This window comes from Podarcis filfolensis, assembly GCF_964270895.1.
Source record: "Podarcis filfolensis genome assembly, chromosome: 7".
Classification (NCBI taxonomy): Eukaryota; Metazoa; Chordata; class Lepidosauria; order Squamata; family Lacertidae; genus Podarcis; species Podarcis filfolensis.
In genome coordinates, this window is record NC_139603.1 from 64,545,020 (window position 1) to 64,559,903 (window position 14,884).

Sequence of the window (14,884 nt, forward strand, 5' to 3'; positions counted from 1 at the left end):
TGCGCAACCCCCCTCATTTCCCGATCGCAGCCGACTTTCATCTCTTATCACATGGTGTCGCCGTCAAGCAGCAGCAGCAGCAGCGGCCGTTGTTGGGGAGAGCGGTGCTCCTTTCCCCGCCCGCCTCGGAGTAGCGGCTCCTCCGCCGAGGACCGCGAGGAAGGCGTTGGCGGGGGGCTGAGGCGCCTCCCTCCCCTTCCTCCGCCGGTGCCAGGCGGAGGCTCCTCCCTCGCTCCCGTGTGACTGGCCTAGTGCCGCATGTGAGGCAAGAAGGCGGGAGGGAGGAGGAGGAGAGGCGCCCGGCCGACAACGGCCCCCAGTGCGGCGGCGGCGGGAGGGAGAACAAGAGGCGGCGGAGGAAGAGCAGCAGCAACGGCCACATCCCCCATCTGCCGCCTCGACGCTTCTTCTCTTCCCCCTCCCCCTCCCCACCCCCGTTAATCCCTCATGACGGTTTGGTGCTGCCGGTGTTCCCTGGCCGGTCACTTCAGGTAACGCTTATTCGCCAGGCCGGCCGAGGGAAATAGGTTTGTGGGTCAAGGAAGGGGGGGGGGACGAGAACGGCGGGTGGGGGGGAGAGAGAGAGAGAGAAAAGGCTCCTTCCATCCTCCCCTTTCTCTTCCGGCTCCTCCCTCTCCTCTCAGAGCCGGCGGTTGACGCGATGTGGGAGTCCGCGCGGGATGCCTTCCTGCCCGCTGCTGCTGCTCCTCCTCAGCCGGCCGGCCGGCTGGCCTGCACTTTACTGAGGAGGAGATGGAGGAGCGAAGGAGGAAGGTCACGGGGTCGGGCGGGGGCGCGCGCGCGCGCACTCTGTAAGCGGAGGAAGAAGGGAGAAGGTGAGGTGCTTTGAAGAGCATCCTGGAGGCGCGACTTGGGTGGTGGTGCTGAGGAGGGAGTTAGAAGGGAAGGTGCATGGTAAGGTGTGTTGCTGGCTGATGCTCCTAAGGACAGAGGGAAGGGAGGAAGCAAAGCAAAGGCCCACCCAGACGAGCCACACAAAAAGGAACATCGCCTTTCTGTAGATGATGATGGCGGCCGCGGCAGATTTCTGAATGGCCAAGATGGGTCGTGATTTGAAATGTTGTTGCGTGACAAGCAGGTAGGCTTGGAAATCGCCTCTCTGCAGCACACATGACATTTATGTGCACACGTGGTTTTGTTTGTGTGTGTGTACACATAGGGGGATGTGGGTGGCACTGTGGTCTAAACCACTGAGCCTCTTGGGCTTGCCATTCGGAAGGCCGGTGGTTCGAATCCACACAATGGGGCGAGCTCCTGTTTATCTGTCCCAGCTCCTGCCAAACTAGCAGTTCAAAAGCACACCATTTCAAGTAGATAAATAAGTAGCGCAGCGGTGGGAAGGTAAACGGTGTTTTCGTGCGCTCTGGCACTCGTCATGGTGTCCCGTTGCGCTAGAAGCGGTTTAGTCATGCTGGCCACATGACCCACAAAGCTGTCTGTGGGCAAACACTGGCTCCCTCGGCCTGAAAGCAAGATGAGCGCCGCAACCCCATAGTCGCCTTTGACTGGACTTAAGCGTCCAGGGGTCCTTTATATAAACACTCACATGCCACCTCACTTGTTTGTGTATACAGTATATTTGTATTCTATCTTTCTTCCATGAATAAAACAGCAAAAGAGGCTTTGGGCACTTTAAAAGACTTAACACGTTCAGTATGGTGTAAGCTTTTAGAGACGAAGGTACGCTTCACTTCTGGAGATTCTTCCATGATGAAACTAGTTGTAGGTAAGATTCTTTGCAGGTCTACCATTGTTTAGGCCCTGATCATCCCCATTGCTGCTTCACTTTAGTCTTTTAGTTCTTGAGACCATTCCATGAAACAGTATATGGACTGGGAATTTCTGTAGGCATGTCTTTAATGTTGGGTGGAAGAGAAGAGAAAAATTCCTTTCTGTTCTTGGATTTTAATTAAATATTACAGTTGCAGGCTAAATTTATGGATATAGAATGGAGCAAAATTGTCTTGGCATAAGCAAGCATAACTTAACTGCCATATATTTAACAAACTCTTTTAAACAGATGTTGTGTTATGTCATGTCCTGTATTTTAAATATCTGAAGATATTTCCTGTGAAGATGAATGTGTAACTGTAATAGACTGGTATAGTGTAGAAAAGGTGTTATTGATGCTGGTTTTTACTGGTGTAAGAACAGAATGAGAGTCCTGCTGGAGCAGACCTGGGGCCCATCTAGTTGTGCATCCTTTTGTCCACAGATGCCTGTAAAAAGCCCATAAATACTTTTTTCCTTTAGCCTTTAATGTAAAACTCCATAGATTACAAGGGAGGACAGCAGAAAAAGGTACACTTGTCAGCGTGCAGACATTGTGGTTTTGCAAAACAACATAACTTCCTTTACTTTGTAGCCACAACAGAGATGTGGGGAACCTATTAAGCTTTATTGAGATATATTCTGCAGTAGAGTACCGTAGGTGCCTATATTTAAGCCATTTAAATGACCTGATGGTTGACAGCAAGCATAGAATTGGTTCCAATTATCCATGGTTTCTATTATTTTAACCATGAATTTGCCACATGTATGGCACAGCAGGGTTTGTCCTAAGCTTAATCTGTATCTTTAGCTGCATATAAGTATGTTTGCATGCATGAATGTTCTGTGTGATTTTTGGTTGCAGGGAGGCAGACAACAGTATTCTGGATGAGGTTACATGAGCTCCAAGGAGAGGAAAATGCTTGAGGCTGACATGTACCGACTGTAGGACTGTGCAAAAGCAGCCCTAGAGCCAGCAGTGCCTACTTAAATATTAGCTTAGAGGTGGATTTGATGGGAAATACAATTAGTGTCAGAGTTGGCAGATGCCTGGATTGTAGGAGGAGGGAGGGAACCAACTGCAGAACTCTACATTTCCATTCAAATTCTTGAGGAAGCGCTTGCATTGCACTTAGATTATGCAATGACTTATTCTTAGAAGCTATTTTGGAACCAATTCATACATTCTTCTTAATAAATATTTTGGTTTTGATCCAAAGATCCTTTGAGTGGCACTCAGTTCATGGGATACTCTCTGTGGTGGAAGGGAGAAGGCAATTTTTTGCTGATTCCCCTTGCAGGTGCCCCACCAAAATGTGCCCTGGAGGATTCAGGAACCATCTGGAAGGTGGGGGGGGGGAGGGGAAGTCAACAAAAAACACCTCCTCCCTTCTACCAGTGGGTGTGTCCTCTGGGTTCAAAACACAAATAGAAGGAGCCTTCTGTAGAAGAGAAAGTAAGGATCCAAGTCACAAACATTAGTTAATATATCAAAAAATTAATATAGCGTCGTGTGACCAGTTACCTCTGATTATTAGTTATAGAAATTGTATCAGACAATTTATTGTAAAAGAAATCTGTGTCACTCAACATGCACACTCGTCTGTCCTTTTGTAAACATATATGGGTAAAACCCCCTACTTTTTCCCTGTAGGATTCCAAAATAGCAGTATCAGTTTAGGAAAAGGCAAAGTGGATTTGCAACTCTGAAATTTTCCTAAATGCTGACAGACTTTCTTTTGCTTATATATCATCAGGCCAATGACTTTATATTAACTTAAGTTTATTTTATTAAGAGTGTGTTGTAGTAATTAACTGATTTATTTCCTTTTAAATAGAAACTACTGTAGCCCTGAAACCGAAGGACACTTTTTGAATTCCTTAGTGCAGTATTTTGGTGACAGCTTTGGGACAAATGTTAAAACAATGCCCTTACTAGAAGAAGCTACTCTACCTGTGGACCCACCACTGAGTTTGCCAGTGGTAGTAATAGGTGAGTTATTCTCAGAATTTCAGTATATGAATAAGAATCTAAAAAATTGAATGTGTTTGAAATTTATTAATTATAACTTAACAACCTTGCCTTATCACGGACTGCTTATTAAGTTGTGATATAATTGAGAGTTCTAGTTATCCTATTATACAGGTATATTGTGATTTGATGCTGTTGGAAAAATATTTGAGCTATAATGGTTTCCTCCATAACTGGGAAAAAGATAATGTTGTATAGTAGAATAGGAATTGCCAAAGTGTACCTCCTTGTCACTGAATCTAGCCCTTTGGGGCCCTATATACCCGTTACATGCAACCTGGTCATGTCTGTGAAGGAGCAGCTGCTCTAATGCTCGTTTTCCCCTCCCCATTTCTTTTTCCTTTTGCATCATGTCTATTTGATTTTGAGTCTAGCAGTTCAAATGCATGCCAGTGCAAGTAGATAAATAGGTACTCCTGTGGCAGGAAGATAAACGGTGTTTCCGTGTGCTCTGGTTTCTGTCACAGTGTTCCGTTGTGCCAGAAGCGGTTTAGTCATGCTGGCCACATGATCCGGAAAGCTGTCTGCGGACAAATGCCAGCTCCCCTGGCCTCAAAGCGAGATGAGCACCACAACTTCATAGTCGCCTTTGACTGGACTTAACTGTCCAGGGGTCCTTTACCTTTACCTGTGCTTTATCTTTTTGTATCTGAACAGCACTTCAACAAAAATTAAGCACTTTTTTTTAAAGTATCTAACAACAAGAACATAGAAACTCATGTAATCAAAATGAGAGGACTCAAGCACCTCCACTTTTTAGGGAGAGTAGAGTGTTTCATCCTTAGCTGTTTTGCTGTTTCCAGTTGGCCGCCCCTCCTACTTCGGGTCGGGGAGGAAACAACTTGGGAGGCCAGTTTTTGAATGGCAAAATAGCTTTGTCTCCATATTTGGTGACTGGGAGAATATCTGTAATTGGGACTTATTAAAATCATGAAACAATGAAACAAATTTTTTGTTATACAGTAATTGGAATAAAATATGTAGCCTGCAAAGATGTTGGATGTTTTATATTAGATGTTAACCTAGAAGTGAAAGTGGTTTGGATTATACTGTTGAAGGAGGAAGTACTATTATTTTACGATATCTGAGGCTCTATGCTGCCCTAGGATCAGTTTCGGTGACATGATGCTATGCAAATATTGTTCCAAAGTGCTGCAGATGGTTTTTCTGCCTTTTCACAACACAAGGCATCTCGTTGCTAGGAAAAGAGTCTTCCCTACCCACCCATAACACTCCTTCAATTTACAATAGCAACAAACTTGTTTTGTAAAAAGTAACAAAATAAATAGTAACACAGATTTGTAATCAAATACAGGTTCAAAGCAATTACATTATCAACAACTAATTACCTATAAACTAATTAAAACTATATTATATTGCGAAATAAATTTGTATATCAGCCCAAAAAGCTGTCAAAAAGCCAAGAAACTTCACATTAAATGAAAAAGTAATCTGGCTCCACTTTAACAGTAAAAGTAAAATTTTATTTTACATGTCTGATTATCTAGCTAAATATGTGTGGACACAAGGGACTTTTAGCTCTTCTGCCACTATTCAGAAAGTTAGCAACCCATAAGCAGATCAGTGTTGGTAGAGTCAGAAATTCATTGATCAGAATTGAGGTAATAAACTTGGCAAATAATATTCTAGACTATATCTGCAAAAATACTAGGCATCCTATAGCAAAAGCTGAGCTCTTTTAAATTCCTTGATTGCAATGAGGGGGAGATAAGGATGTCTTTGACTTTCATGCCTTAAAGTCTTTATCTTGGTCATTATCTTGGTCCAGATTACAAGATATAATTTTAAACTTTAGTAAATCTTATATCATTTTTAAAATACCATTAGGTAATGGACCATCGGGAATTTGCCTCTCATACATGCTGTCTGGATACAGGCCATATTTGTCTCCTGCAACAGAACATCCAAATCCTATTTTGCATAATAAATTAAAAGACTCTAGTCATCTTTCTATTGTTGATCAGGTAAGCTACCAATTATGAAATTACACATTTAATTGCATATCAGGACTGGAAGAAAAGTACATTACATATATAATATACAATTACATACTCTTGGCTTAGAAAAATTAGTTCATATTTCTGTTGTGCATCGTGGTAGAAGCAAAGTATTCTGCTTTTCTCAGGTTTTTCAGTGTCAAATAGGACTTGGGGATCCAAAATGCCAATTATTTTTTTATGACAATCCTGTGTATTTAAAATATAAGAGCTGCCTCCAAAATATATCTTGTTTGGCACTCTGACATCTTTCCGCAGGGCCTGCAAGACAGAACTGTTCCACCAGGCCTTTGGTCAGGGCACAGCCTGACTCCCTCCCTTGGCAATCTTCGCAGAGCTCTGGCCCAATGGTTGCCAGTGGCTTGATTTGAATTAATTTTATAATGAATGATTTTAGAGTGTTGGGTTGTGTTGTACTGTTGTACTGTTTTATTGTTGTTAGCCGCCCTGAGCCCGGCTTCGGCTGGGGAGGGCGGGATATAAATAAATTATTATTATTATTATTATTATTATTATTATTATTATTATTATTATTAATATACCTGTGTTCCATGAACAACAGACTTTTATCACCTTAAAGACTAACAGGTTTATTTTTGCAGGGTCCCAGAAAAGGGAGATCTGTGACCCTCCAGGTGTTGCTGGACTACAACTCCCATCATCCCTGACAATTGGCCATGCCAATTGAACTCTGACAAGAGTCCAATAACACCTGCAAGGCCACAGGTTGTGAACTTAGCTGATGGGGTTCAGTATACATCACTCTAATGAGTGATATGACAGAGATGAGCTATTGCTGAAAATGGTTTTAGGCATCATGAAGCCCACTTGGACTTCCCCAAATGATTAGTCTCTTTTCATCAGCTAAAAAGAGACTAATCATATGACATACAGAAAACATTCTATCAATTCCTTGTATCAATTGCAGCTCAAACTTGATTCCATTAAAATCATTCCCAAGGGTTTAAGTGTGTAATCCGTGGGGAGAAGCCAGATGACATAATGAAGCTTGTTTGCACTCATTGTGATCAGGAAACCAAGGGATAAAAGCAAACAACTAGTACAAGTTTGGTAGATCTGATATCTATATTTAGCCAGGCCTGAGAAACATGGTGTAGAGAGTTAAAGCTCTTTTACTGCCCATTATTTTATATTCTAAGGGAAAGTTACATTGCCATTTAAAACTGTCTTCTCACATTAGGAGTTGGAGTACTTGGCGGAAGGTCTAGAAGGACGCTCTTCGAATCCTGTTGCAGTTCTCTTTGACACACTGCTTCATCCTGATGCTGACTTTGGATTTAACTATCCACCTGTTCTTGACTGGAAACTGGAACCAGAGCACTATATCCCTCATATGGTGCTTGGCAAAGGACCACCTGGTGGTGCTTGGCATGTGAGAACTTTTTCCATTTTGCTGTTGGAACCACACTTGATCAGAGAACTTCAGCTTACATGTTGGCTATGGGAACAATGGGTACCTACCACACATTGTTCCTGATTGGTTGTAAGTCCTGTGGCATGTACCCATTTCAAGAGGTTCATGTTTTGGCGCTGCATCATGGGGAGTGTCTTAATATTTTAAATGAATAAACCAATGTGTAAAGAATTCCCAAAAGCTTCACATACTACATACCTATTTTGTAAATGATCTTTGTTCTCACTTCCAAAGGCTTACATTTTTGTGCTTGCCTTTTGTAGAAAACCAGGTATGCGTTACACTCCTTGTATTAGATTTTATGGAGGTATATATGTTTCTGAAAGGATCAACACTTAGTTACACCCGAAGAGTGAAGTTACATCACTTGATTATTTGGGCCAATACAATGATAATATAGCACAGACCATTTATCACCTTCCCACCCCCCAAGAACTATCCTGCACAATTAACTGAGGACATTTTTAGTACCGTATTTTTCGCCCTATGGGACACACTTTTTCCCCTCCAAAAAGGAAGGGGAAATGTCTGTGCGTCCTATGTTTTATTCTTTATGCTTTTGCTTCCAGGTTTCAGGAAGCTATCCGCTAGCCGTGGGAGAGCTGCGTGAAGTCGCGCAGCTCTCCCGCGGATAGCAGAGAGCTTGCCTGCACCCAGAAGCTTGGGGTGCGCTGAGCTCAGCACGCCCCAGGCTTCGGGCTTCGTGCAGCTCTCCACTAGCCGTGGGAAGTTGCGCAGCTCTCCCATGGCTTGCGGATAGCAGCCTGTTCTGGGGGCTGGGGTCGGGGGAAGCTCGGGCTTCCCCCACCCCAGCACCACACCTGGGGGGGAAATAAATTTTTGTTTCTTTATTTCCCCCCCAAAAAAACTAGGTGCGTCCTATGGGGCGAAAAATGCGGTAATTTCTTTTGCGAATATTGTGGGGCTGTATAGATGGCAAAATAGATCATGGAAGGCTAGAAATGAGGCCAAAGGTTGTAGGCTACCTGCTATAGGAGATTTCCTCCTGACTTTATTTCCTTAGCTGTAATGTCTAGTGTAATTTGCTGTTGGGATCCTCTGGATCACTCAGGGAGTTCTCATTCCAGCCACAGATGTTGGGAGTTGAAACACCATTCTGTCCTGAAGATGTGCATGGCAAGCTGTCCCAAACATTACAACTGGAATAAGAAGAGTTGCCAAGTTGAAGCTTTCTGCAAAGCAGATAATATAGCACATAGGCTGGTCCTTTAGAACATGATTCATGGGATCTTTTTTTCTGATTGTTATGAAATGAAGGTGGAATGAGATGACCTTAAGCAATATTTTAAATATTTTGTCCTGGTATTGTTTTCTTTTCCATAGAATATGGAAGGTTCCATGCTGACTATCAGTTTTGGAGATTGGATGGAATTACCTGGATACACATTTAAAGACTGGACTGCTACCAAGCGAAGGTGAGAACTGTAACATTCTTGTAATGACTGATGGAGGGGAAATTGCTTCTGTCAGTGGATGGAGAATCGAAAGTTTCAATGTTTCTGTGATCTATTTTTCAAAAGTACAAGAAGCTCTTGTACATGTAATTTAATAATGCTAACAGCTTGTAAACAATGGGCTACCATCCTGACACTTGAGCTTAAGACATTTAATTTAATTTAATTCATAGATTAGATAACCAGGGCTGCTGGATGAGATGGGACACAGAAGAACCGACTGCCAAATTTTCTACCTCCCCTATTTTTTAAAAGCTCACATAGTCTCGTCATTGACCTCTGTGTTTTTGAGAATTCAGTGATCAACTTAGCCTAGCATGTTTTGGCTCAGTTTAAGTACTTCTCACAATTGTGAGCAAAGGAGTGCCAGTGGGTAATTCAGTGGGTAAACCGCTGAATGTGGTAAAAATCCATGATTTCAGAATTTAAAGTTGAACTTAGCTGCTCATGATTTAAAAATTTCCTCGTGGGCAGTAAATTTAGGATTCCCCCCCTCCTTGTTGTACATTCTATAGACTTTCATTTGTTGTTTTTTCTGGTATATCATATTTTCCCTGAGACCAAATCTTCTGTTACTACATAATTCTTTAAATATGTTTCATGCTTGCATACATAGCTAGATTGATTGTACTGAAAGTGGTTTTCAGACTTGTATGTTTAAAGAGCTAAGTAAAAATAATAAACTAGCTTTTTGGGGTTCCTGGGGTAGGACCCCAGGTATATGGCCTCACATTGTTATATATATTCCATATGATCTACAGCCCTTCCATTCAATACAGGGGCTGGAAATGTAAATACTATTTTATTTAATTGCAATATGGGGTTGATTGACAGGTGCATATGCAAAAATCAGAAAAGAGTTTGAGCCATCACTCACAAATGTCTGTGCCTTGCTTGGAATGTCATGCTTTGAGAGCCACTGTCCGCATCTGCACATAACAGAAAGCCAAGAGTCTTTGCTTAACAACCCATACTATACTGAACTGAACACGAATGCAGGACCACCATTTCTCCTGCTTCACTCCTCCCCTGTGTGAGCAGGGAAACAAACCAGGAAGATTATAGCTTAGCATTATGTCCAAACTCATGTTCATAGGTTTATTTTGCCCTAAAAAGCCAGGATTCATATCTCAACAACAAAGCATACATTAATGCTGGTTAACCATCCTGGCTTGTTGGGGCAAAACAAATCCAGTATAAGCAGTGAAAACATTTCAAAAAATAAATCATGCCAAAAAGAAAGAACAAATGTACTGATCTAATACAAAAGCTGAAAATTCTTTCTGTAGCAATGTGACCTGAATATGGCCGTACAGTCACATTACAAGTTTAAGGAGGTGTCCCTATGGTGAATGTGAACAGTAAACTAAATGTGAATAATCAGATTTGATCTTTATCTTTTTCAGAAATATAAAGTGTGACAGAGTTCTGCCAGAGCAAATTGCTAGCTATTACAAGCACTATGTTAAAGTCATGGGCCTTCAAAAAAACTTCAGGGAAAACACGTACATAACGTCTGTCTCAAGGCTTTACCGAGAACAGGACCACGAAGATGAAAGTGAAGTGAGTGAAGATGTTTTACCACAACATTTGCAACTGGAAGAGCAAGGTGGACAGACTATACTGATCAAGAGAAACTGGGAAATCAGAGGTTATCAGAGAGCAGCGGATGGCTCTCATGTGCCATTCTGTTTGTTTGCTGAGAATGTTGTTCTTGCCACTGGAACTTTTGATTCTCCTGGCAGACTCCAAGTAGAAGGTGAAGACTTTCCTTTCGTTCTGCATTCCATATCTGAGTTTGGTGCTGCTGTCGACAAAGGAATATTATGTGGGAAAGCAGATCCAGTCTTGATCATAGGTGGTGGACTTACAGCGGCTGATGCAGTTCTGTGTGCTTATAACAACAACATCCCTGTAATTCATGCATTCCGTAGGAGGGTTACTGATCCAGGTTTGATTTTCAAACAGTTGCCTAAAAAGCTTTACCCCGAATACCATAAGGTCTACCATATGATGTGCACTCAGTCAGTCACTACAGACTATAATTTGCACCATGCTTATACCAGTTTTCCAGAACATCGGGTCCTTTCATTTCAGCCAGATATGAAATGTGTCCTGCAGAGTGCCTCTGGATTGAAGAAGATCTTAAAGTTCTCTGTAGCCTTAGTGTTAATAGGTTCTCATCCTAACCTATGCTTCCTGAAGGGCCAAGGCCAGGGTATAGGCCATAACCCAAATGAACCAATTACGTGCAAGGGTAACCCTATTGAAATTGATCCATATACATATGAGTGCACAAAGGAACCCAATCTTTTTGCAGTAGGTCCACTGATTGGAGACAATTTTGTACGTTTTTTAAAAGGGGGGGCACTGGGCATTACACGGCATTTGGTCACGAAGCAGAAGCATCAACTCATAGCTGAAAGAGAAGGAGATGGAGTTCCCTAAACCAAACAGCCATAGACATCATCTAAGGAACTACAGGCATATGCTAATAACTGACCCATAACATCTAGTCATTGGCAGCCTTGTTTTTGTTATCCATAAGTGTTCTTCATACTTTCATTGCCTTGTAGAGAATGAGACTACAGTATTCCAGCCTGTACAAAAATTGTTTTTACTGGAATTGCTTCCAGTTAAAAGAAACAGTAAATGATTATAAGTCATGCAGATTTTATTTGGTTTTGTACGCTGATGAGAAAATATTTACCACTCTAGAGAAAAATGGTTTCTACTCATGAACTAATAGTTTTGCTATATAAAACTAGACCATGGTTGAAATATAGAAGCTTTTCTTTAAGACAAAGTAAAAAAATATTCAGCAGTTGATTTGCAGCAAGTACTTTATTTTACCCTTGGTTGTTGTGGGAAGTATTTATAACTTATAAAATGGCCTGTAAAATAAAGATAGTTGCGAAAGGAAACAGTTAAATGATACTCCAGATTGATATTCCAGCATAGTTGGTAGTTGGAAGCAGTTGTCATAAGTATGCAGGCATGCCATATGAAATGTAGCACACTAGCCTCTTCTACAGTGGTGTAAAATGAAGTACTGCTTATGTAACGTCGTTATGAGGGATCACGTAATGGATTTACTGCTGTAGTAAAAACATTAATGCCTTGGAAACAAAGTGTTTTATATGAATAACCTGCTCTGTCAAAGGAATTTTATTTGTAAAAGGTATTTTCAGAACAGGTCAGCATGGAAGTCTTGTTCAGTTTGAGCATCACAGGATTCTCAACATTCAAGATGTGCCTGATCTCTCTGGTCTCAAACAGAACTGGTGTTGATTGGACACACAGCCCAGTCCAGAGATGACTAAACTCGTCTTTAGGTCCCTTTGAAATTGCTTTTTACCATGCACATCATGTTCCAATGTCGTATGTAAAGACAGGGAAACACCTGTAGTTTTCATTACTGCAGATCAACAATGATGAAATAAAAGTAGCTTGATTAAAAGAATTGCAGCAATAAAAATCACAAGAAAAAGGATGTGGTTCCTTACACACTACTAAATGATGTGAATTATGAATACCTTAAGTTCTAAAACTTTGATTTCAAAGGGTATTAAGCATACTTTCTTTGGATTTGCCTGTTAGCTGCATTCCCTGTGTATATGTGTCAGTTCTGCATGTAAGCAGTTTTCCCTCACCTTCAACACACAAATCACACCTGCCTGCCTTCAGTAGTTTCCTTAGTCAGCTTCCCCATGCATACTGTTTAACTGTTGGGGTTTGATTCATTAAAGAGAACTTTTAAACCTATGTTTGCTCACAGTGGAGGAAACATGAAAAAATGTGATCAAAATATAATTTAACAGTAATGTGTTTAATTTTGGGGACTAGGATTGCTCTACCACTATGAAGGTTATCAATCACTCCTAGCAAGGGAAAATATTTGCGGTAATTCAGATTATTCTCTTATGTGCTCTGCAGTATACGATAGTATTTCTGGGTTCATGTTGCACGAGGAGCCTAAACGGTTGTACAAAATTAAGTTCAAATTTCCTTTTCTTTTTTTGCAAATCTGCCAGTTTACCATTTTGGGAGTTGAACAGTAAACTAAAATCCAAATGCATATGGAGAACTTCAGGGTTTTTGTTTTAAAACTAAGCTGCCTTTTCTCTCTTACACACGCAAAGCCTACTAGCACTTGGACTTGGAACCCAGGCTTTGAGGCCTCAGAGGCACATACAAGTTAAGTTATTGTAAGCCAAAGAGGCAACACACACTGTTCTTGATAGAGCTTGTGATTATACTGGGATAAATTGGGGGCATTTTGTTTTCTGTAGAGATCCCTTTCTGAACAGCAAATCACTTTTTAAGCCTGGGCAGTTTAAAAAGCAGATTGGAGATTTGGTAGTTTTTTGTCTTACGTTCAAGGAAAAATGGGCCAATAAGCCCAAATGCATTTATGCATCTGAATGATAGCTGCTGTGTATTTTGTTACAAACTACCTTTGAAAAGAATTGTGAAATAATTCAATAAATGCAAAAGAATAAGGACGACCCAAAGCTAATTCATTGGAGTACTTTTATCTGCTCGCTGTTCTGCCAGAATACAGCATTATACAGGTTAATATTCCCTTTTCCAAGCCTTTGGTAGTACAGAAAGTTTTAGGATCTTGCAAATGTTTCTAAATCAAATAAACCAATAAAAATACTTAAATGAGGTTCTGCCCCCTGGAATAAAGCCTGCCCCCCCCAATAAATCCTGGCTGTGCCCATGACAATCTCCCTATAATATTGGTGTAATATTGTCTGTGTTGTTGCACTCACACTGTAGTGTTCTCAGTTTATTATTGCCAGGAAGAGCAGGGCTCTTTGATAAAACCACAAGTGGAATGAAAAGGGTAAGATTCACTAATGAAAGCAATATAAACAACCAAGCATGTGCTGTTTTGCAACACATGACACAGCTGAATAAGTTGCATGAGTCTCGTTAGCCTCTTAAGTCGATAGTTCTCAACCACCCAGATACTAATGTTAAGCTTCTCTTTGCAAAGGTGCTTTGTTATGAAATTAAATACGGATTGCAGGTTGTTAAATTGGTGGTAATTTTCAAAATAAGCCTTTAGATTGTGAATTTTTTTTATTGACTGAAGTGATACCAAGAAATTATGCAAGTGCTTTTATGTAAGTGAAAATTAACATAGGGCAGGAAAAGCTGTCAGTTGCTGATATTTTTAGAAGGATTTGGTTTTGTAAATTGACAGTCCTTATTTTAAATCCTTGGAGGCAATAATTTATAATTAATTGAAAAATTGTAATAATGGGAGTCACATGTGTGACTCAAGACCCAATTAATGTAGAAGGACATGACATCTTTAAACTCCCTAGGTCAGAGAATTGTGAACGGAAAGCTACATGTCTCTGGTAATGAAGGTTATTCCACTTCTTTTAACAGAGCATTTAAAGGATATCTAACTCAAAATGTGTCATGGTTGTATGTAATTTGCTTCTTTTTTTACAGAACATAGTATTTCCCATCCATGTGTGTACTAGTTCAAGAATCCCCCACATTAGTGTAGGAACAGTTTCTGAAATTGGACATACAGGTCTCTCAGAACTGAGGCAATGATCAGCACTTTCTCCCACACAGTATAAATGGCCTATTTTCACCCAGGAATAAGGGAAGACTTTCTTTTGCACCTGCTTAAGTGTCAGTTTGAGTTAGGCTCAACACCAAGAACAGCATCCTCAATACTGTTCTAATTTTCTAGTTCACTGTTATACAGATTTTGTGTAGAGGTGGCGGAAGTACTGTATTTTTCGCACCATAGGACGCACACACATTTCCCCTTCATTTTTGAAGGGGAAAAAGTGCGTCCTATAGAGCGAAAAATACAGTAATTTCACTATAATGGTTTGATCTGATTAAAAAGATGGAATCCTCTTTCCAGCTATTAGTGGCAGTTCTAATTCAAATATAAGAGGCATGATGACAGAACTTTAGATCAACTTATTTCAAAATAGACTTGTTGCTAAAGCAGAAAAAAACACGCATTTTAGTTACAGGTTAATAAATTTAGACATCTTGCAAAACACAAAATCTAGACATAACATGCTTAGTGGAAAATTCTAATGTGTCAGTACACACAATAGTACTTTGCTTTCACCAATCAATTACAGGG

At 40.8% G+C, this 14,884-nt stretch overlaps 1 protein-coding gene across 3 annotated transcripts; it reads left to right on the plus strand.

Annotated features, from left to right (window-relative positions):
- The first annotated feature begins 29 nt into the window (after nt 1-29).
- Nucleotides 30-13,265, plus strand: OSGIN2 (oxidative stress induced growth inhibitor family member 2). 3 transcript variants are annotated; one of them, XM_083623345.1, is made up of 7 exons: nt 386-491; nt 645-1,099; nt 3,630-3,784; nt 5,672-5,808; nt 7,043-7,234; nt 8,621-8,712; nt 10,158-13,265. In XM_083623345.1, the coding sequence occupies exons 2-7, from the start codon at nt 1,053-1,055 to the stop codon at nt 11,197-11,199; spliced, it is 1,665 nt and encodes a 554-aa protein (XP_083479471.1). In that variant the 5' UTR covers nt 386-491; nt 645-1,052; the 3' UTR covers nt 11,200-13,265. The 3 variants fall into 3 exon arrangements, with proteins under 3 accessions (XP_083479472.1, XP_083479471.1, XP_083479473.1); XM_083623346.1 differs by lacking the exon at nt 645-1,099 and having other exon boundaries at nt 30-491; XM_083623347.1 differs by lacking the exons at nt 386-491; nt 645-1,099 and adding an exon at nt 1,211-1,747.
- The last annotated feature ends 1,619 nt before the right edge of the window (nt 13,266-14,884 follow it).

What these genes read in the sequence shown, in the direction of transcription:
- OSGIN2 (XM_083623345.1), top strand. Translation starts at nt 1,053, where the DNA reads ATGGCCAAGATGGGTCGTGATTTGAAATGTTGTTGCGTGACAAGCAG. An exon ending in ATCTTTCTATTGTTGATCAG is followed by an intron (nt 5,809 to 7,042) that starts GTAAGCTACCAA and finishes TTCTCACATTAG; the next exon opens with GAGTTGGAGTACTTGGCGGA. An exon ending in CACCTGGTGGTGCTTGGCAT is followed by an intron (nt 7,235 to 8,620) that starts GTGAGAACTTTT and finishes TCTTTTCCATAG; the next exon opens with AATATGGAAGGTTCCATGCT.